The sequence below is a fragment of the Chiloscyllium plagiosum genome, chromosome 14 (genome assembly GCF_004010195.1).
Source record: "Chiloscyllium plagiosum isolate BGI_BamShark_2017 chromosome 14, ASM401019v2, whole genome shotgun sequence".
Lineage (NCBI taxonomy): Eukaryota > Metazoa > Chordata > Chondrichthyes > Orectolobiformes > Hemiscylliidae > Chiloscyllium > Chiloscyllium plagiosum.
The window spans coordinates 20,459,486-20,483,139 of NC_057723.1; the positions used below are offsets into that span (position 1 = coordinate 20,459,486).

General features: G+C 40.4%; 1 protein-coding gene across 5 annotated transcripts in view; it reads left to right on the forward strand.

Moving 5' to 3' along the window:
* Positions 1-23,654, forward strand: part of rars1 (arginyl-tRNA synthetase 1) — a 57,397-nt gene that overhangs the window by 26,873 nt on the left and 6,870 nt on the right. For all 5 annotated transcript variants that reach the window (XR_006313554.1, XM_043703299.1, XM_043703298.1 and 2 more), the window contains 7 exons: positions 931-1,051; positions 5,327-5,456; positions 15,541-15,645; positions 16,036-16,214; positions 18,570-18,679; positions 19,237-19,342; positions 22,610-22,782. Coding sequence is in view for 4 of the 5 variants with exons in the window: in XM_043703299.1 (XP_043559234.1) it covers positions 931-1,051; positions 5,327-5,456; positions 15,541-15,645; positions 16,036-16,214; positions 18,570-18,679; positions 19,237-19,342; positions 22,610-22,782 (924 nt within the window). In the remaining variant the exon portion in view is untranslated. The remainder of the gene's footprint in view (positions 1-930; positions 1,052-5,326; positions 5,457-15,540; positions 15,646-16,035; positions 16,215-18,569; positions 18,680-19,236; positions 19,343-22,609; positions 22,783-23,654) is intronic.

Below are 23,654 nucleotides of genomic sequence, written 5' to 3' on the forward strand. Positions count from 1 at the left end.
GTCATGGTTCTTGGAGACTAGGAAAGAGAGCAGAGGTGTGGGAAATGAATTGGAGTTGGTGAAGGACCTTGTTAGCTATGCTGGGTAAACATCCTTGGTTAAGCCCAAGAAGTGCTGTTATGGAAGCTTGCACCATTAGAATATTTGGACAGAGATGGTAAAACTTAGAATGGCATGCAGTCCTTACATGTTGTGGGAGTGTGTAGGTTTATAATAAGTTAGTAGCCTATTTGCAGAAATGGAGATAGAGAAGTTGAGGAAGGAAGACCAACAGAGATGGACCAGGTGATGGTGAAAGGGGGAATTGAAATTTGAAATAAGGTTAGTGAAATCTTTCATGATGAGAGCAGAAGTTGACTCTGATACTGACCAGAGTATGCTAGAAAATTAGATGTGAGAGAGAGGTCACTAGTAGTACTGAGATAATGAATTTTCCACAAAAAGGGTAGAATAAAAAATGTTTTGCATAGCTAGGATCCATTTAAGTACCTGTAGTAGCATCTTTTATTTGGAGAAAGCGCGAGTATTTTGGCATTCATCAGGCAGAAGAACTTTGCAGGCTCACCTAAGATAGATGTCGCATACTTATAGAAGTTGTAACACTGATTATTACACCTGGGAAATGTGAGGTGATGACAGTAGAAAATGGTGATCTACATGCTCTACAACCTGTGGCAGAACCTGCGTCTCATAGATTGGTCTCATCAACTATCAGCAAAAGTGCAGGATATGATGCTACCGCATTTCCAATGTAATTATGAAAGGTTGCTAGCAACACCTAAATTAACATAGTGCTCTGTCATCTATGACCCAGCTCACTGTAGCCGAGGATACGAAATGCATCATGATAGAAAGCAAGGTTTTGTCACACTTTTGTAATGCAATTTCATTTTACAACGCTTTTTATATTGCATCTTTTGTTAATTTCAGGCTAAATCATGTTGGTGACTGGGGGACACAATTTGGTATGTTGATTGCACACTTGCAAGATAAGTTTCCAGATTACCTGGTTGTTTCCCCTCCGATTGGAGATCTTCAGGCCTTCTACAAAGTAAGTTGCATCTGATGTTGCTCATGCTGCTTACTCTGCTTCCCCATTTATACACCTCAGCTTGACAAAATGATGTTACAGTAGTTGACCAGCCATGCCATTGTTCAGGTATAGAAATGAAATAAAGTTTTATTTTCTTCTCTTTCTATTTGCTTTTTCCATGCAAGGCTTCCATTTTCTGATATTACTTCTTTGACTTTCTTGGCATAAGGAGTGCTGCCTTGACACAATATTTTAAATTGCAATATTTAAACTGCTTCAGCCTTTTGCTTTCCCTTGCCGTATTCCTTGGGCTTTGATTTTCTTTTAAATCATAGAGACATGATACTCTAACAAAGCCATTGTTTATTTCGAATCCTGATCTGCCTTTGAGAAGCCATTGGTGAGACGATGGCTTGAAATGTTACATGCCATATGGTGAAACTGCTGCCATAATATTATTGGGTAGGGAGTTTCAGACTTTTGATCCAGTGATAGTGAAGGATCTGTATTAGATGTCCAAAAATAAAGTGTGTGGATTAGAGGAGAACCTGGAGGATGATATTCCTGTGCATCAATTGTCCTTTTATTTCCAGGTGTTTGAGCATGTAGATTTAGAAGGGAGGATATCAATAATACTATATAGCTGACATTTCGAAGAGGAGCATTGAATCAAGAAGTGCAGCTTTCAATGCTCTAGAAATTGATTTGAAGTGGGTGTTGTTTTGAGACTTGTAACGTCTAATAAATAATGACTTGTTGGTTAATTAGATTTAAGCACAAGTCTGAACGAGGCAAAACATGCAGAGGAAAATGTGATTTGGCTTGATAGACCTGTAAGATGCTTATAAGTTATAGATGATACTAGATCAAGACCTTGAGAGACTCGTTAATTGCCTATTGTTCCACCCAAAAGGTTTACAAGAATCCTCTGGGGATGGAGGTAAGGGTGACTGTTGGGTTCCTAAGAAATGAGGAACAAGTCTGTGATCTTTTCAAATATCTGGTTTCATTTCTTCTTATATGTAGGTTACACAGTTGCAAGTTGAGAGCTGTGCAGCAACAGCTTTCATCTTGCTTTTGACATATTTTTACTTGATCCTCCCCGAAATTGCAAATAATGGTCAGTACATTCTATTAATCTATTTCACATTATCTTCCTGTAATATACTTGCAAACTGTTCCCCACACCACACCGACAATGTCTAGGCAACAGTTTGTTGGCATGTACTTCCATTTCTGCTTTGAGCACATCTCCTTATTCTCGACCATATCTGCAAGTTAGCTTTTTACAATAGCCTTTGTAAGCTTAATTCTTGTTATGCTATAGCTTAATCACACAATTTTCAATGTACTTCACAGTGACCTTCCTCAGTATCCCTCCCACAAAGTCCTAACTTAGGTCATCATCTCTTTATCAAGGCCAGTAAAGGGTGGCAACCAATGCTGGCCCAAGCTAGCGACAGTAAAGAAAATAAAAACTTGCCATGTGTCAGTCAGAATAACTTATTACACTTGTCTTTCTGGCGTGATGTGCTGAGTAGGAGCCCAATGAGAGGAAAAAAGTTAATTTTATGACAGAATGAGTGGTTAGAATGTCACAAAAATGTTTCAGTATAGAAGGAGGCTGCTTGACCCATCATGTCTGCATCAGCTGTCCAGATAAACATCATTTACTTCATACCATTCTTCCCCCACTTTTCTCCATACTCTTGTTTCTCTTTAAGTAATCATTTTGTACTGCCTTGAATGCCTTAATTGAATCTGTCTTTAACCACATGTCCAAAGAGTGCATATCAGGCCTGTATTGTATCCCAAAGCACATGTAGATCTTTTAAAGTATTCAACAGTTAATTAATTTAAATTTTATCTGCAATGAAGCATTTTGCTCCATCAAGCATCGTTTAGTTACATTAAAGCAGATAGTCTTACATTTTAAATGGACAGTGATGATTGTGTTCAATTCATTATATAAAAATAAGCTCACTCGGATGACCATAATCTGGGAAACAGTTTATGATCGAAATTATAGGATGAGATTTCAATTGTGGTCCCTGTCACTCATTATATAAAGCAGTCTAATGTGTCTGTATAAATGTTATACCTGTTCATTTTAAGCTGAGTGGAACATCTCTTTGTGATGATTACCAAGTCATTGCTGAGCTAGAATGCTCCATTGAAATGTTGGACTTTGCTGTCTTTGCTGAAAGATTGTTAGTTATATGCTGACTGCAGATTATTGGAATTTAATCTTCTATTATTGGGATATAATACTGCCTTATATTCATAGAATTACATTGCATAGAATGTGCAACACAGCAACAGGCTATTTTTGCTATTTATGAATCTCCTCCCATCCCTCCTAAATTAAACCTGTCAGCATATTCTGTTCCTTTGTCCCCTACAAGTTTATCTAGCTCTTGCCACACTGTCATCGCATATTCCACATTCTAACCGCTTGCTCTGTAAAGAGGTTTTTTTCTGAATCCTGTATTGTATTTATATTGAGCTCTCTCATATTTATGGCCCTTGGTTTTGGTCTTGCCTGTAAGTAGAAACTTCTCTGTTCAAAGTTTGAGAGAAGATTTGTAGCTCGGGTGCTCATTGTTGTGGTTCTGTTCGCCGAGCTGGGAATTTGTGTTGCAGATGTTTTGTCCCCTGTCTAGGTGACATCCTCAGTGTTTGGGAGCTCCTGTGAAGCGCTTCTGTGATGTTTCCTCCTGCATTTAGTGGTTTGTCTCTGCCGCTTCCGGTTGTCAGTTCCAGCTGTCCGCTGCAGTGGCCAGTATATTGGGTCCAGCTCGATGTGCTTATTGATTGAATCTGTGGATGAATGCCATGCCTCTAGGAATTCCCTGGCTGTTCTCTGTTTGTCTTGTCCTATAATAGTAGTGTTGTCCCAGTCAAACTCATGTTGCTTGTCATCTGAGTGTGTGGCTACTAAGGTTAGCTGGCCGTGTCGCTTCGTGGCTAGTTGGTGTTCATGGATGCGGATCGTTAGCTGTCTTCCTGTTTGTCCTATGTAGTGTTTTGTGCAGTCCTTGCATGGGATTTTGTACACTACGTTGGTTTTGGTCATGCTGGGTATCGGGTCCTTCGTCCTGGTGAGTTGTTGTCTGAGAGTGGCTGTTGGTTTGTGTGCTGTTATGAGTCCTAGTGGTCGCAGTAGTCTGGCTGTCAGTTCAGAAATGTTCTTGATGTATGGTAACGTAGCTAGTCCTTTGGGTTGTGACGTGTCCTCATTCTGTTGTCTTGCCCTTAGGCATCTGTTGATGAAATTGTGGGGGTATCCATTTTTGGCGAATACGTTGTAGAGGTGTTCTTCTTCCTCTTTTGCAGATCTGGTGTCCTGCAGTGTGTTGTGGCCCTTGATGCAACTTCTTTTGTGTGTGTTAGGGTGGTTGCTGGAACTGACAACCAGAAGCGGCAGAGACAAACCACTATAAATGCCAGAGGAAACATCACAGAAGCGCTTCACAGGAGGCTCCCAAGCACTGAGGATGTCACCTAGATAGGGGACGAAACGTCTGAAACACAAATTCCCAGCTCGGTGAACAGAACCACAACAAACCTCTCTGCCGATCCTATGCAGCCCTCCCATGATCTTAAATATCTTTGTATTGCAACCTGTTCAGTCTTTCCTGATAGATCTAAGTTCTCAATTTTAGGCTCATTCTGGTAAATGGTACTCCAGTGGCACTAACTTTTATGTAGTCCATATGTAGCAATACTTTGGGTGGAATTTAACAACAGTTCTGTGCAAGGTTACAAAACCTGACTGCTTTTCAGTCATATTCCACCAGTTATCCTCCACTTAATTCAATGTCAGTTTTATTTTAAAGAAAGGCTCTTGCTTTATTATACCCACTATTTGAGTGTTGCATCAAATGAGCATGCAAACTAAGAAGGAGGGTCAGATCATAGCTGTCCAGTTTGTGTTTTGAATTTTACATTCCTGTCTTTCCCCTGATTACCTTAGATGCTTGTAGACAATGGAATCAATTTACCTGTGCCTCAAAAAAAATTCAGTGATTCTTCCCCCCACCATCTGAGGCAAAATTCCAAATTTGCATAACCCTCCGAAGAAAATTCATTTCTACAGCCATCTTGTCAAGACCATTCAGAATATGTTTCAAACAATTCATCACTTAATCTTCTGAACTACTGTGGAAGCAAGCACAGCCTGTCCACCCTTTCCTCATAAGGCAACCTGTTCAACCCAGGTTTCAATCCATTACCTCTTCTATGCCCTGTTTACTATGTTTGAACGTTTCAACAATTGTCCTATGTTTACAGGAATCCAAAAAGAGATTTGATGAAGAGGAAAACTTTAAGAAGCGGGCGTATGAGTGTGTGGTACAACTGCAGAGCCACAATCAAGAAATTACTAAGGCTTGGAATCTGATCTGTGATGTTTCTCGGAAGGGTAAGCTAGAAATTAAGAATCGAGAAAGGAAAAGATTTAGCCTGGATTTGACAAAAAAAAATGCAAAACTCGAACCTTTGTGGAACATTAGAGGAAATTTTTAGTTTGACAATTGAAACTTTTTAAGCCATAGTTCTTTTCAGCTTGGAGGTATCAAAGCATCTGGATCGGATCCTGATAAATATAGATTAGGTACAAATCAGCCATAATTCAGCTTACTGATGAGGTCAGAAGTGACATGACACCCGGTTATAGTCCAACAGGTTTATTTAAAATCACAAGCTTTTGGAGCATTGCTCAGATTTTACCTGCTGAAGCAGCAGCACTCTGAAAGCTTGTGATTTCAAATAAAGCTGTTGGACTATAACCTGGTGTTGTGTGACTTCTGACCTTGTCCACCCCAATCCAACACTGGCACCTCCACATCACAGCTTAATGATGGAAAAGGCTTGAGGGGCTGAATGACTTCTTTCTTTTCCTATATCCCTAAAGTAGCATTTGTCAAAAACATGCCTGTCTCCTAGTATTGTTTCTGTTTTTGTGCAAAATCCATTTTTCAAAAGAGCATATCTGATTAAATTATCATGAAATTACTCACATGGTACTTACAAAACAATGCATTGATTTGTTAAAGGAGTAATAAATCTTTTCCTCTCACCTTAAACCTAGGCCCTCTAATTTTGGACTCCTCCTACCCTAGGAAAAAGACTTTGGTTATTCATCCTATCCATACCACTCATGATTTTATACACCTCATGTGCTCACCTTCAGTCTCCGATGCTCCAGCGAAAAAAGCCCCAGCCTATTCAACCTCTTCCTATTATGCAAACCCTCCAGTCGAGGCTATATCTTTGTAAATCTTTTCTGCACCCTCTCAAGTTTAACACCATTCTTCCTGTAGAAGGCTGACCAGAATTATACATTTGTGGGCGGCATGGTGGCACAGTGGTTAGCACTGCTGCCTCGCAGCGCCAGAGACCCGGGTTCAATTCCCGACTCAGGCGACTGACTGTGTGGAGTTTGCACGTTCTCCCCGTGTCTGCGTGGGTTTCCTCCGGGGGCTCCGGTTTCCTCCCACAGTCCAAAGATGTGCAAGTCAGGTGAATTGGCCATGCTAAATTGCCCGTAGTGTTAGGTAAAGGGGTAAATGTAGGGGTATGGGTGGGTTACGCTTCGGCGGGTCGGTGTGGACTTGTTGGGCCGAAGGGCCTGTTTCCACACTAAGTAATCTAATCTAATCTAATCTATACAGTGTTTGAAAAGCCTCACCAATGTCCTGTACAGCTGTGACATGATATTCCAACTCCTGTGCTCATTGTTCTGACCAATGAAGGCAAGCATGCCAAACATCTTTTCATCACCCTGTCTGCTTGCGGCTTCACTTTCAAGGAACTATGCACGCCTCAGGGCTTCTCAAAGTACAACATCCCACATTTATCTAAATTAAACTCCATTTGCCACTCCTTGGCTTATTGACTGATAAAGGTGGTTTTGTACTCTGAGATACCTTCAGTGTCTGTTATACCACCTATTTTAGGGTCATCTGCAAAATTGCCAACCAGACCTCCTATATTCACATCCAAATAATCTATGTAAATGAGGAAATGCTGTGGACCCAGCACTGATCCCTGTCGCTCACCTCTGATCACAGGCCTCCAGTGAAAAGCAACCTTCTACCATCACCCTCTCTCTCCTATCTTCAAGCCAATTTTGTATCCAGTTGGCGAGCTCCACTTGGATCCCATGTGGTCTAACCTTACTAAGCAGTCTACCATGCAGAACCTTGACGAATGCTTTGCTGAAATACATTTAGACAATGTCTACCACTCTGCCTTCATCAATCTTCTTTGTCATCTCCACTCTAAATAACTCATTATTTTGTACACTTCAAAATTACCCCAAAATTGCCTCTGTACTAAGGAAAACAACACCGTCCATCGAATCTTTCCTTAAATTGGCAATTTTCAAGACCACCACATTCTTATAAATGTCTCTGTAGAGCAATTATGTCATTTTTAAAATAAAAACAAAAGTCAGAGGAACTGAAGTAGACCATTAAGCATACTGACCTAGCTCTGCCATACATTGAGATCATGTCTGCTCTGACAACCCTCAACTGCATTTTTCAGCCCTTCATAACTGTTAATCTTACTGATTAAAATCATTCTCTCAGCTTATTGAATCTACCTAACAACCCAACCTCTACAGCCCCCTGTGATGAAGAATTCCTTAGATTGACCATCTGTTTGGAGGGGAAAAAAAGCCCTCAACTTGGTGACCCCAAATCTGAAATGACGCTTTCTAGTCAAAGAACATAGAATAGTTCAGCACAATACAGGCCCTTCAGCCCATAATGTTGTGCCAAGCATTTATCTTCATCTAAGATCAAGCTAACCTTTTCACCCCTCAATTTACTGTCATCCATCTGCTTGCCCAGCAGTCGCTTAAATATCCCTAATGTCTCTGACTCGACTACTATCACTGGCAGTGCATTCCATGACCCACCATACTCTGCATAAAGAACCTACCTCTGACATCTCCCCTATACCTTCCTTCAATCACCTTAGAATTATGACCCCGTGTGATAGCCATTTCTGCCCTGGGGGAAAAGTCTCTGGCTATCTACTCTGTACACCCCTATCAAGTCACCTCTCTTCCTCATTCTCTCCAGTGTGAAAAGCCCTAGCTCGCTCAGCCTCTCTTTATAAGACAAGCCCTCCAATCCAGGCAGCTTCCAGGTAAATCTCCTCTGCACCCACTAAAGCATCTACATCCTTCGTATAATGAGGAGACCAGAACTGGACACAGTATTCCAAGTGTGACCTAAGCAGGATTTATACAGCTGCAGTAAAACCTAACAGCTCTTAAACTCAGTCTCCCTGTTAATGAAAGCCAACACACCATGTGCCTTCTTAACAACCCTATCAACTTGGGTGGCAATTTTGAGGGCTCTATGTACGTGGACCCCAAGCTTCTGCAGTTCCTCTACAGAATCCTGTCTTTAGCGCTGTATTTAGCTTTCAAATTCAAACTTCTAAAATGAATCACTTTGCATTTATCCAGGTTCTAGATTCTTCCAAAATAACAACAACTCTTCACAACGAGCCTGTCAAATCTTATAAGAATCTCATTTTAATAAGGTTTCCTCTCATATTTCTGAACTTAATTTCTTTTGGGCCCAAACTACTGAACACTTAATCTCTCCATACCTGGGATCAAGCTGGTCTACCTTCTTCTGGACTGCCTCCAATGCCAGTATATCTCCCTTTAAATAAGGGATCCCATGATGTGGAAGTGCTGGTGTTGGAATGGGTTGGACAAGGTCAAAGGTCACATGACACCAGGTTATAGTCCAGTCAGGTGACTTCACCTGATGAAGCGCAGCATTCTGAAAACTTGTGATTTCAAATAAACCTATTGGACTATGACCTGGTGTCATGTGACATGAGGGGAACAAATTGACTGCAATATTCCAGGTGTGATCTGTCTAAAGCCTTGTGTAATTTTAGCAAGACTTCCTTGTTTTTCTACACTGTTCCATTTGAACTAAATCTCAATCTTCCATTTGTCTTCTCTGTTATCTCTGGACACTGGATGCTGGGTTTTTTTTTGCAGTTTATGCGTGAGGATCCCCAAATCCATCTGTGCAGGACTTTTCTGCAGTCTTCCTAAATTTAAATAATATTCAGCTCTTCTAGTCATGCTGAATGTGGTGACCAGAACTGTATGCAAAATTCCAGTTATGCTCTAACCATATTGCTTATTTTTTTAAATTCATTCATGGGATGAGGATGTTGCTGACTAGGCAACATTTATTGCCTGTCCCTAATTGTCCAGAGGGCAGTTAAGAGTCAACAACATTTTTGTGGATCTGGAGTCGCATTTACATGTAGGCCAGATCAAGGTAAGGATGGCAGTTTCCTTCCCGAAAGGACATCAGTGAACCAGATGGGTTTTTCCAATAATTAACAATGAATTTGTGGTCATCATTAGATTCTGTTATGGGCCAGGCAAACCTCCTCGAAACATTTCGAGAGTAACCCAGACCCTAACTTCGTTAATTTTAAGCAAGTGTTTTCAGGATATTTCAGGAGTAATGCAGCTGGTCAAACCACTTAGTTTTAAACAAAACAATCTATTTACAAGGTTACTGAAAAAGACACAAACAAAAGAGAACAGAATATAGAATAACTGAACCTATCCGAAAACCCAGTTGATTATCCCAGTTTAATGATGCTGTTCCAAATACTTGCAACAATCCCCATAAATACCCCTTGGCACAAAAGATAAAATAATCACAGGGTCTTACAGGAGAGATCGGAGAGAGGGAGTATCAGCATGGGTCTGCTTCTTTGGATCCAACAGCTTCACAATGACTGCTTGCTAAAACCAAACCAAACCAGAGAAAAGCTGATGCATGTTTCATACCAAATGGCATGACTTTAAACTGATACAGTCCAACTAGTGTTGCGAAAGCCAAAATTGTCTTCGCTCTTTCAGTATCCTTTGAGCATGCCCAACTTAGAAATGCAAGTTGCTTGGCTGACCTTTTCAATACAGGCTTCCAAACGTGGAATTAGAATTTTCAGTCTTTGTAATGGCATTGACTATTGGGTACCATTTGTTTTTGACACCATTACTGTGGGTGAGCTCCAGTCACTGTAACTCACTTTGATTATGTCGTCTTGGAGCATGTGTTTAATCTCCATTTGAACCTGTGCCATCTTTAGAGGGTTATGCCTATAAGGATGTTGCTTAATGGGAACAGCATTTCCTATATTTACATCACGCATAATTAGGTTAGTATTTCCCAGCTTATTTCCACATATCTGTCCATGCGATAGTAATAACTCTTCAGGTCATTTTGATTTTCGTCTGGAAGGTAACTCAATTTATCCCAATTTTTGACAATCTCCTCTTTATCCAATTTAATTTGAGGAATGTCCAATTCAGAATCCTGTAAACTTGGTTCTTCACTCTGTGTTGTAACCAATAATAGTCTCCTTTGGCTTTCCCTCCCTTCAAAATATCTTTTGAGCACATTCACATGACATATTCTTAGAGATTTCTTTCTGTCTGGAGTCTTTTGTCAAATAGTTCATCTTACTCAATCTTCTTTCAACTTGACAAGTTACACTAAACTTTGCTTTTAAAGGTTCATATATTAGTTGAAATAACACTAACACCTTATCTCCGAGAGCAAAATTGCAAATTTTTGATTTGTTGTCTGCTTCCTGTTTCATTGTATGCTGTGATACTTTTAAATGCTGCCTAGCCAACTCCCTGGTTCTATTTAATCATTCTCCAAAATTTGACCCATAGTCAAAATATATGGTCTCCGAATTCTGACTTACCAATTTTTTCTCAATCAATTTTAGCAGTCCTTTCACTTCCATGCCCAAAAACTAATTCAAATGGACTGAATTTGGTCGATTCATTTGGTGCATCTCTGATCGCAAAAAGTACAAATGCAATTCCTTTATCCCAATCATCTGGATAGGCTTTACTGTAAGTCCTCAACCTGATCTTTAATGTCTGATGCTACCTTTCTTATGCTTCCTGTGACTCTGGATGGTATACAGTAGATTTGAATTGTTTTATTCCTGAGCTGTCTCTAACTTCCTTGAATAAGTTTGATGTGAAGTTTGACCCTTGACCTGATTGTATCTCTGTGGGTAGTCCATATGTGGTGGAAAAATTTGAATAATTTCACTATAATCCTTTTAGCTGTGATATTGCATAATGGAATGGCCTCTGGAAATCTAGTGGATACCTCCATTATTGTTAACAAATACTGATTATCACTTTTTATTTGAGGTAGAGATCCTACACAATCAATTCAGACTCTTGCAAAAGGTTCCTCAAATGCAGGAATAGGTATTAAAGGTGTGGGTTTTATTACTGCCTGTGGTTTTTCAATTACGTAACATATATGACATGTTTGGTAAAATTCAGTTACATCTTTGTGCAGTCTTAGCCAGTAAACCAAAATGTTTTTGTATTTCAGCTTGTTTTTCTCACTCCTAAATGATCCCCTAGTGGTAGCTCGTGTGCTACCTGCAACACCTTTCTATAACCCACTGGCTATACAACTTGATGAACTTCTGCCCATTTCTCATTTGACTGAATATTTGATGGTCTCCATTTCCTCATTAAGATATGTTTAAGATAGTAACATTCAGGGATAAATTCAGATTATATTTCTGTGTATGCCTTTTGATACAATTGCTTTAAATTTTCATCTTTCCACTCTGATCTCTCCTGTTTCAACTGGTTACTCTGACCTCATTACCACTCAGTCCGGACAAATCCCAGGATATGTGTCCTGTCATAGTTCGCTTGCCTGAGTTTCCACTGGCTTTTGAACCATAGTATGCAGCACTTCTACCTGTGGACTATCTATATCGTTAGCAAGGGCATATTGTATTCCTGGAGCTCAGTACTCCTACCATGATTTCTCCATTCATCACTGGACACTCTAACCTCACTCTACATAATTGAGCACTTCTGGTCTCACCATGAGTTCCCATTACTAACACCTTTTCTGGCATAAGTCCTTCTGAGTTACATACCTCCTCATCTTTCAACATCAAAGATTGAAAGGATCCTTTATCTCTTAATATTGTAACCTTTTTACCTGCTGCTCCTGGCCAATGCGAGTAAACTTTACCTTCACAGGTATATGATCTAAGAAGGTCTGGCACTTCTTCCTTAAGCAATCTCTGACTAGTTGTACATTCTGGTGCAGCTTTCTAGCTTCCACTGTGGTTTCCATTACCACTCCAACAAAATTGACTGGCTTATCCTGTTTCCTACATCAGGCTTCCCAGTGCTTTTCCTAACCCCCCAACACTGTGATTTCATGTGGCCTACTTTATTGCAGTGAAAACATCAGAGCTTTTTAACTTCTCTTTCCCCTTCAAGGATTTCCTTTTTCCCCTGTTGTAAGTTATCCTTATGATCTTCTTTGAAATCTACCTGTCCCTTTCCACTTGAGGATTTTCCTCTTTTCCCAATTTCTATCTCTCGTGGATTGAGATTTGATTTTGGAAGCCAAACTTTGATTTATGGACCAGCTCATAATCGTCAGCCATTTCAACTGCTAGTCTTGCCATTTAACTTTATACTCTTCCACATGAATTCTCGCTACTTCAGGAAGTGAATTTTTGAACTCATCGAAAATAATTGACAGAGGTTTACTCTATTTTTAATGCCCTTATCCACCTATCAAAATTACTTTGATCCCTTCAAACTCTGTGTAGGTTTGACCAGGTTCCCTTAGATTGCTGAAATATTGTAGGCTTTTGGCACAAGTTCATACCCACTTCAGATGGCTTTCTTCACCACCTCATATGCCCCAGATACCACCTCTAATACTGATGCGAATACCTCACTAGCTCCACCTACAAGTTTTGTTTGGATCAACAAAACTCACATGGCCACCGGCCACCACATTTGTTTAGACACCTTTTCAGATGAGATGACAAAGGCTTCCACATTCTTTTCATCAAATTTCGGCAATGCTTAAATGTATTTAAAGTTTCTCACCAGGTTTTTGGTTACCATTGGTTTGCTCATCCTAACTCTCTTCCTCACTATGCTTACCTTCAGCCTTCATCTCCATCATTTTAAGCTGACTTTCTTGTCTCAGTGCCAATTTCTGAAGTTCATTCTCTCTTTTATCCTTTCCTTTCTCTCCTTTTCTCTCTACTTTTAATTGTAATTGAAATTGTTTCATTCCTGTTGTCTTTTCCCTCTAACTCAAGCTGTTTTATCTTCAATTGAACTGTAGCTATCTCTAAAGATTCTGATGGTGTTTTCAGCAAATTTGAATGCTGAGCTATTGCTGTAATTATCTCTCCTTTCCTCACAGAAGGAAGCAGCTCCAACTCCAGCTTGTCTGCTAATTCCAGCAGCTTGGCCTTAATCACCTTTTGCAAAATACCAAAGTCACTTCTTCCACCCCCAGAAAACTCTTGGTGACTAAAAGAGCCGTTGCTATCCCAAGCAGTGTTTAAACCAACCAAAATCAACACCTGGAACAAAAGACATTAACACTTACCACTCGCTGCCTTCGAGTCCAGTAACCTTAATCCCAGTTTGGAACTATAGAACAAATCCTACAAAAAGCCCCCAATCTGTTATGGACCAAGCCAGCCCCCTTGAAAAATTTCAAGAAAGTAGCCCAGACCCTAACTTTGCTAGTTGTTTTAAACAGGTGTTAAGTGGATATTCCAGGAGTGATGTAGATGCTCAAACCACTTAGTTTTAAACAAAATAAAATTTGTTTACAAGATTACTGAATTTTTCTAAAACTTGAAAGCCTTTTTTTCTGAGGCTGCATCTGTTTGCTATAATCAAATTGGCCCTAAAGCCCTTCAAACCTAGATCTTACGGAATGACTGCTTCTATGACCTCTCTGGGGGAAACAATAGTGCCAAGGACATCATAACCTTGTTAAAGGAACAGTATCATCACAATTCTTAATTCCAGATGTTTGTTGAATTCAAATTCCATTGCCATGATGGGATTTGAACTCTGGTCCCCAGAGTGTTATCTGGATCTCTGGATTAACAGTCCAGTGATAATACTACCAGGCTATCGCCTCCCACTTTCTGCTCTTGTATTCAGTACCCTGCCCAATACAGAGGATCCCTGATTATCTGAACGAGATGGGTGGACAGGATTTTGTTTGAATAATTGATTCAATGCCTCTCTTCTGGGACTCTAAGTTTTCTGAAGTTTGCTTTTTCCTTGCTCTGTCTGCCTTCCACCCTCTGTCTGTCTCGGGGTTTGTTTTTGAGCAGGCACACACTTCAACATTGCTGAAGCCCCTCCCTGCTGCTGCTTCACTTCAATGGGCTTGACAGCGTGAGCACTTGCTATGTCTGCACCCCATTCAGGAGACTAGGTAGTTGCACACCACGCAACACTGCATCCTCCAACCCCCCCCCCCCAAATGGAGACGGCGGTCGGACTGGATACCAACAGCAAAACTGTTGCTGCCACTAGCGCGCGCACAAAAAGCCAACAACACGTTTTGACAAGTTCCCACTCTCTGCCCTGGAAGGATAATGTTGGAGAGATTATCTGGGTCAAGGGTGTTAGGGCACGCCCCTGTGTAGAACTCTTGGGAGAGTGTGGGGAGAGAGAGAGACAGGGCAGGAGGTCAGTCATTTGGAGATGGTTCCTGAGCTCCCATCGACGTCCAGGACTGTTTTCGGCAGCATTCCAGTAAGCCGACTTCACTTTAAATAATTGTATACAAAAGACACGATCAATGTTGACAATACCTCTTTGATGTAATGTTTCTCTTGGGACCTTGAGATCTTCTTCAGATAATCTGATATTCAGATAATTGAAGTTCTTCTGTATAAGAGTGAATCCCAAATTTTGCCACATTATCCACTTGTCCTGCCATCTTCAAGAATGTGTCTCCAAGGTCTTGAAATACTTCTACCCCTTTCAATATCTTCCTGTCTGTTGCTTACCCACTTGCTTTGTCTGCCCTCCTAAAATGCATAATGTTACACTTCTGTAGATTGAATTCCATTTGCCAATTTTTCAACCATTCAACTGAATGTACATCTTCCTACAGTTCTCATAGGTATTGCTTATAAGGCCCTGTAGGGTGAGTTGAGTTATTTTTAGTACATTAGTATGATCAAGTCTCATCTTTAAAGTCCTTTAATTGCATTTGTGGTGGGGATTTATAGTCTTGTTAAGTAGCAGGAGCTTGTAGATCTCATGGTATCGGCAAGTCTTTTCTGAGACTAAAGTTTGTTTATTACCATATGGATCCCCTTGGCTAAAATGGTGTAGTTCCTCAAGTGTGTTATGAAAGAGGAAAGGTTACAGTTGTTGAGATGCTTACTTTGAGCGAATCTGGGTTCTGAGGTATTTAATAAAGCATAAAAGTTGACAGATCTGTTTATTTCTCTGGGATACTTTCCGTTTTTCTCACTGATATGGGTGTTCTATTCTACATTTGTGTTATTGGTTTACAGCACTTGTTTTCCAAGTTTGAGTGATTTTCAGCAACAGCTGCCAACGCTTTGTTCTAATTTTGTAAATTGTTTCCCAGAATTCCAGAAAATTTATAACTGTCTGGATATAAAACTGATTGAAAGGGGAGAATCATACTATCAAGACATGATGGTTGACGTTGTTAAAATGTTTGAGGAGAAAGGTAATCATGAAACTGAAATGTGGTAATGCTGGAGCTCCTATTAAATAAAATTATTTTGAAATGTTTCTCTCAGTTTTTACATTTTGCACACAACTTTCTGAATCTACAACTGCTTTTCAGAGTTTGATTTTTACGGTCCAAATGTTACTCGTTCGCATTAATTGAAATTTGCTGTTCTATTTATCTGAAATCTTTGTTTTTTTAATTAATATGTAAAACAATGTAAAGTAAGGTGGAATGTAATGAAATCTAGCTATAATGATATGAGTAATGAACCATTCCACGTTTAACTATTTTACAATTATGTGAGGAAATATAACCTGCTGAGCTTTGTTTTGTATTATTGTCATTACTGAAGACAAAAACCAGGTTTCATCATTTTTCTGACAGGTCTGGTCCAACTCGACGAAGGCCGAAAAATTGTTTTTCCACCAGGATGCTCATTGCCTCTGACAATAGAAAAATCCGATGGAGGCTACACATATGACACCTCAGACTTAGCAGCTCTGCGACAGAGGATTTTTGGTGAGAAGGCTGATATGATCATCTATGTTGTGGATAGTGGGCAGGTAAGTTTGATTCTCAGGCACACTGCTACACTTTTATCTACTCATTTGGGATTTCAACTTTGTTACTTCGAAAGTAAACTTGCAGATTGCTGGATTGCTCAGTGGGCTGAAGATTAGAAGCAGTCATAGGCCATTTGGCCCATCTCATCTGTTGCCTATATTTGAAGTCAAGACTGATCTAGTAATCCTCAACTCAACTTTCCTGCCCTTTCCTCATAGCTAACTATTGATTGAAAATCTGTCCATATCGGCATCAAATGTTCTTATTGACCCAGCATGCACAGCCCTTTTTGGAAATGCAACGCGATCTGGACAATTTCTAGTTTTGGCTGACAAATGGCAAGTAACATTCATGCCACACAAATGCCAGGCAATGATTATCTCTAATCAGAGATAATCTAATCATTGCCCTTTGAAATTCAATCGTGTTGCCATCTCCAACAATCAACATCCTTGGGACTGCCATTGACCAGAAACTTGCCATTGTGTACAATCTACAAGATTGCACTGTAGAAGTTCACCCAAAGATCCATAGTACCTTCCAAGCTCAAAGGACAAAGGCAGCAAATACGTGGGAACACCACACCTGCAAGTTCCTCCCCCCAGGCCACTCTTCTTCCTGACCTGGAAGAATATTACTGTATATCTGTGTCACTGGATCAATATCTTGGCTGTCCTTCCGAAGGGCATCGAGGGTCAACTGGCAGCATGTGAACTACAGCAGTTCAAGAAGGCCGCTCATCATCACCTTCTCAAAGGCAACTAGGGACCAGCATCCCAGAGTGAACTTAAATAAAAGTATTCCATACCCTAATTGATCACTGAGTGAAAATGTTTTTTTTTGCATAACACTTGCTTCTTTTGCATGTCACTTCAGATCTATGCCTACTCCTTATTCCTTTTTATAAATGGGAGAAGCCTCTTCCGATGTACTGTATTCAGCCCACTCTTGATGTTGGAAACCTTTATCAAATCTCCTCTCAGTCACTTTCTCTCTTCGAAGAACAATCCCAACTTCTATCTGAAGATGAAGTTTCCCATTGCTAGAACAAGTATTTTGAATTGCTTCTGCACTCTCTTCATGTATTCACATCTTTTCTTTAATGTGGCACCAACAACAATACTCCAGCTGACGGTGAACAAGTTCAATATCCCCTCCTTGTTATACTCTATGTCCCTAGTAATAAAGTTGATGACGCTGTATGCTTTATAAATTGCTCTCTTCACTTGCTGTGCCACTGTTTAGTGATCTGTGCACATATGCACCCAGGTTCCTCTACTTCTGTACCAAAACATATAGATTTCTTAAGGGCAAATTCCCAACTCAGCAAAGTCCAGGACCAGAGCGTATAGTTTCAGAATGAAAGGGGTGCCAATTTAAGGCTGTAATAAGGAGGAATTTCTTCACTGAGTCTTTGGAATTCCTTGCCACAGAGAGTTGTGGGGCCTGAGTACTTGCTAAAATCAATAGATTCTTGATCAGCAGCAGAATCAAGGGTTACGGAGAAAAGGCAGGAAAATGGATGTGAGGAGTGTTGAATCAACCATGATCCTATTGAATGGTGGAATCATTGTCCCTTGAAAGGGCAAACAGCCTATGCCTATTCTTATTTCTTACGGTCTTGTTGTTTAATTCTTTATTTTGTATTGTCTTTCTACCATATTTTGTATTATCTTCCTACCATAGGCGGCACGGTGGCTCAGTGGTTAGCACTGCTGCCTCACAGCACCAGGGTCCCAGTTTCGATTCTAGCCTCAGGTGATTGGCTGTGTGGAGTTTGCAGATTCTCTCTGTGTCTGCATGGGTTTCCTCCGGGTGCTCTGGTTTCCACCCACAATCCAAAGATGTGCAGGTCGGGTGAATTGGCCATGGTACAATTGCCCATAGTGTTAGGTGCATTAGTCAGAGGAAGATGGGTCTGGATGGATTACTCTTCGGAGGGTCGGTGTGGACTGGTTGGGCCAAAGGGCCTGTTTCCACACTGTAGGGAACCTAATCTAATCTAATCAAACTGTATCACCTCACACTTCTCTGCACTGAACCTCATCTGCCAGCTCTCAACCCACTTCACCAACTTGTCAATATCTATTTGGATTTCCACACTGTTCTTCTCAGTGTACAATTCTGCCAAGTTTTGTGAAATGAAGGTAAATCGTAGTGCATCAGGTAATTGGAGAGTATCAAATTTTTAGTCAACTAAGCAAGTAGCTCCGCCAATAACAAGATTATTCTAATATCTATATCATAACTTTCATTCTGCTGTGTGTGAATTTGGAAAACTGAGCTTTAGAATGATCATTCTTGGCAACAATCTTATCAATTTTAAAAAGTGCTTGTTTTTACTTCCACTCCAGAGTGTCCATTTCCAGACGTTCTTTGCAGCAGCCCAGATGATTGGCTGGTATGATCCCAAAAAGATCAGAGTGGAACACACTGGATTTGGTGTGGTCTTAGGTGAAGATAAGTAAGTGCTCTTAATTCTTATTTTCATGGTTTTCCGGCATATAATCCTTTTAAATATTGAATTATGATTTTCCTCTGAAAACAGTGGATCTTTCTGACGTTTTTGCACTTTTTGAAGAAATTGTGCTAAGGTAACACACTCCTTTCATTTCTCAATGAGGTTAAATTCTTCTGGGCTAAAGGGTTTGATGAGGAGTGGATTTAGCCCCTTGCAAACCTGGGCCCACAGAGCAAAATTTAAGGCAAATGGGCTAAATTCAGAAATCCATCCAGCTATAGACAAAGTTGTGTTTTGAAAATTGAGTGGCACTGTTGGGCTTTAGGGAGAACTCACATGACAGAATTAGGAAAGGGTTTAAATCTCTAAAGCATGGCTACCAAAAATTCACTGCTATCCCTCCCCAACAGCAACCCATAACATATTTATTAGGTTCTCACAGACTTCTTGGAGGTAAAAAAAGTTTGAAAAATGATTTGGGTGATCTGTAATTTGATCAACAACAAATGAATACTTGAGAATTTTTATACATCAGATTTTGTTTTGACATTTGTTTATAGAAAGAAGTTCAAGACAAGGTCAGGTGAAACTGTACGATTGATTGACCTACTGGATGAGGGTCTGAAAAGATCAATGGAAAAACTGTTGGCGAAGGAACGAGACAAGGTAATGACTTTTAGTTGTAATAAAGTCTTTGCTACTCATTTCTTCTTCGTTTTTCTTCACCTTAAAAGAAAAGAAACATGTGGAAAGCTGGTGAGAATGGATGTATTCATAGAGGTAGTGGAGTTTTTTTTCCAATTGTCTTAAAAGAACAAAAGGGAAGGTTAGGATAAATCATATTTAAAACTTGTCATGAAAAATACTCCTCAGATCACAACATTTGATATTTATACAGTATCTTCATTGTAGAAAAATGTCTCAAGGCATTGCAGAGGTGGTATCATGAGACAGAATTTGACATTGAACCAAAATGGTGGAAATTAGGATAGGTGACCAAAAACTTGCTTAACACCCATCTCTTTAAGGTGTGTCTTAAAGGAACAGAAAAGGATGTTGCATGAAGGGGTTTAAAGAAAAGTTCTAGAGCTCAGGATCTCAGCAGTTATTGTCATGACTGCCAGAGGCAAGGGGAAGGTAATGTGGATTGATGTTCAAATGTGGGACAGTTGCAGAGACTGGGAAAAGCAAAACCATAGAGGCTTTATTTTAAATAAACTGAAAATATTTCTAAGTCCTGAATCCCGTCCGCATTTGTGGAAAGGATGATCAAGGTAGTGTTTCAACTCTTTCATCAGAATAGGAAGAAACGAAAGCTGAGCAGTAATAAGAAATGAAAAACAAATGCAGTGGAGCAGAAAAGAAACACATACATGACTATAGTAGTAGAATGTCCAGTAAAGTACTTAAGGAAGTGAGTAATTAGTTGAAATTGTAAGTGTGATAAAATTATACTTTTAATCATTCTTGGACATCATTGGCTGGTCAGCATTTGATGCTTGTCCCAAGTTGTCCTTGAGAAGGTGGTAGTGAGCTTGTTCCTTGAAGCACGGCAGTCCTTGTGATGTAGGTTCAGCCACAATGCTCTTAGAAAATTCCAGGATTTGGGCCCAGCGATACAAAATGCAGCAAACAATAACATATTTCAAAGTTGGGATCGTGAGTGGCTTGGAGGGGAACTTATAGGTGGTGGTTTTCTCACATATCTGCTGCTGCCCTTGTCCTTTTGAGGTTGAAGTCGTTGTGGGTTTGGAAGGTGCTTTCTAAGGATCTGTGGCGAATTTCTGCAGTGCATCTTGTAGATAGTACACACACTTTTGCTACTGAGCTTTGGTGGGATTGGCTGCTTGTGGATATTTGTGGAGCCATAGTCATCCAGGAAAATGGAGAGTACTCCATTACACTCCTGACCTGTCTTGTAGACGTTGGACGGGCCTTGGAGAGTCAGAGGATGAGTTGCATGCCACAGTATTCCTAGCCTATGACCTGCACTTATGGCTACTGTGTTTATATGGTGAGTCCAGGTGACCTTTTGGTCAATGGTAAACCCAACAATGTTGATAGTGGGAGATGGCGATACCATTGAATTTCAAGGGGCAATGATGAGGTTGTCTCTTAGTGGAGATGTTCATTTTCTGACATTTACATGACCCGAATGTTGCTTGCTGCATGTTACATTTGAACACTTTTTCTGCTGAAAGGGGCTGTAGAGGTTGGGTAGTTTAAGTATATTTGAGGCTTATATAGACAGAATTTTAATAAGCAAGGGAATCAACAGTTAGGTGATCAGGAACAAGCAGGATAGTGAGGTTGAGAATGTTATTTGCCACTTGTTGCATTTAAACATGGATTGTTTCATTATCTGAAGAGTTGTGAGTGGTCCTGAATATTGTGCAATCATTGACCATCCTCAGTTCTGACCATTGATGAAGTAGCTGAAAATAATTGGGCCTAGGACCACGGCCCTTAGGAACTCTTGCAGAAATTTCCTGGATCTGTGATACCCTGCCTCCAACAACCTCACCCATCTCCTAGTCTGCCAGGTATTACTCTAACCAGTGAAGACTCCCCCCCCCCCCCCCAGATATCATTTGAGTCCAGGTTTCCCAGGGCTCCTTGATGCCACACTTCATTGAATACAGCCATGATGTCAAGGGTTGTCATTTTCACCTCACCTCTGGGATTCCATTTTTTTGTCCATGTTTGAGCTAATGTTTCAGTGAGGTCAAGATGTAGGTAGTCCTGGTGGAGCCCAAACTGGCTGTCAGTGAGCAGGTTATTGCTGAACAGGTGCTGCTTGATAATGCTATTGATGACATTTTCCAATATTTCACTGACGATTGAGAGTAGAATAATGGGCAGTATGTGGATGGATTTGATTTGACCTAATTCTTGTGTAGAAGACAAACTTGGGTAATTTCCCACATTGTTGGGTAGATGTTAGTGTTGGAATTATACTGGAAGAGCTTGGCTTGGGGATCAGCTTCAGTACTATTGCTGAAATGTTGGTAAGGCCCAATGCCTGTCAATAACCAATACCTCCAACCGTATTACGTGGAATGAACAGCCCCTTATGGATGCCTAGTCTTGTTTTGCTTGACCCATTTGGCATGACAGTAGTGCCACACAGCATGACTGAGGGTATTCTATGCCCTATAGGATCTGACCAGCTCGTTCAGTAGTACTACTGTCAAATCACTTAATTGTGGATATTAAAATGTCAATGTTTTGTACCCTTGCCACCCTCACTGCTGCACTACCTACAATGGTAGTGTTGTCAAATTCATGTTGCTTGTCGTCTGCATGTGTGGCTACTAGGGATAGCTGGTCGTGTCGTTTCGTGGCTAGTTGATGTTCGTGGATGCCGATCGTTAGCTGTCTTCCTGTTTGTCCTATATAGTGTTTTGTGCAGTCCTTGCATGGGAACTGACAACCGGAAGCGGCAGGGACAGGCCACTATAAATGCCGGAGGAAACACCACAGAAGCGCTTCACAGGAGGCTCCCAAGCACTGAGGATGTCACCTAGACAGGGGACGAAACATTTGCAACAAAAACTTGCAGCTCGGCGAACAGTACCACAGCAACTAGCACCCGAGCTACAAATCTTTTCTCACATTTTATATCACTGTCCTGCCAGTGGGATGGTAGTGTCTAGCACATGGAGGCATATGTTGTATCAAAGACTGCACCTCCATTTAAAATAAGGTATGATTCTGAGAGTATGACTATGTGGAGTTGTTGCTTGCCTAGTCTGTAAGACAACACTCCCAATTTTGGGAGTAGCCCCTGGATATTAGTAAGGATAACTTTGCAATGTTGACAGGGCTGTTTCTGGTGCCTGGGTTGAAACATTATATTTCAGTCTGTCAGTTCTTCTGTCCCTGCTTTGTGATCTGAAGTACCCACAACTTTTTTTTTCCTCCCCCTTATAGGTATTGACACCTGATGAGCTTAAGGCAGCACAGGAAGCTGTTGCATATGGCTGCATCAAATATGCTGACCTTTCTCATAATCGGACCAATGATTATATCTTCTCCTTTGATAAAATGTTGGATGACAGGGGAAACACGGCAGCCTATTTGCTGTATGCCTTCACTAGAATCAGGTGAGACACCTTTGAAGATATGTTACTCTTCATAGGATACCGTCATTGTTAGTCAGCTCCCTGGTATAGCTTCTTGTATCATTGACATGGGGCACTCAGCGGTATCGCGGCAGTTTCCATTATCATTGGATATTATGCATATCACCACTGGTGTGGCAAAGAAGTGTCATATTAGACTCAAAACATTAACTTTCTCTCTGCACAATTATTGCCAACCCGAGGGGTTTTTTTCTAGCATTTTCTGTGTTTGTTTTTATTTATATTTGAGGTGTCAGTATCACATTTGTACCACTAGAGGTGCTCAGAGAGCTGTAAAAGCAGCTTATCAATGTTATTTCATAGTGATATGTTTATTATGAAGATACATTTTTGAAAAATGTTTATTCCCAAAAGTTCACTTAGCTGCAGAAACTTTGTTCTTTATAACCAACCAGTCAGTCTTCAGATAAATGGGGTAATAAACAGAAACCCAAATTTATAAACAGCTTTCAATGAGTACTCCCACTCCAAGCGTCCACATATATTGAAAATGAGCATGCCAGCTTATCCAACCACCGCCAAGTATCAACCTTGAAGGTCCTCATGGGACTTGGAGAAATTAAAAGGGAATATCAATTTAACAGTTTGTTACAATAACATATTCAACTTTTCACCCACTTCAATCTTTAGAATATCTTGTCTTTGACAGTACAGTGAGAGCCACCCAATACTGTTCACGTAAACAATATTCTCATTTTACTAACTGTGACTGGGACATCCAGGAGGCCTTATAAAATTGAAGTGACAAAGAAAACTTTCCTTAAACTGGAGGTATATGTTGTATCAAAGACTTCACCTCCATTTAAAGTTCAAATTAAAAATATGGTTGGATC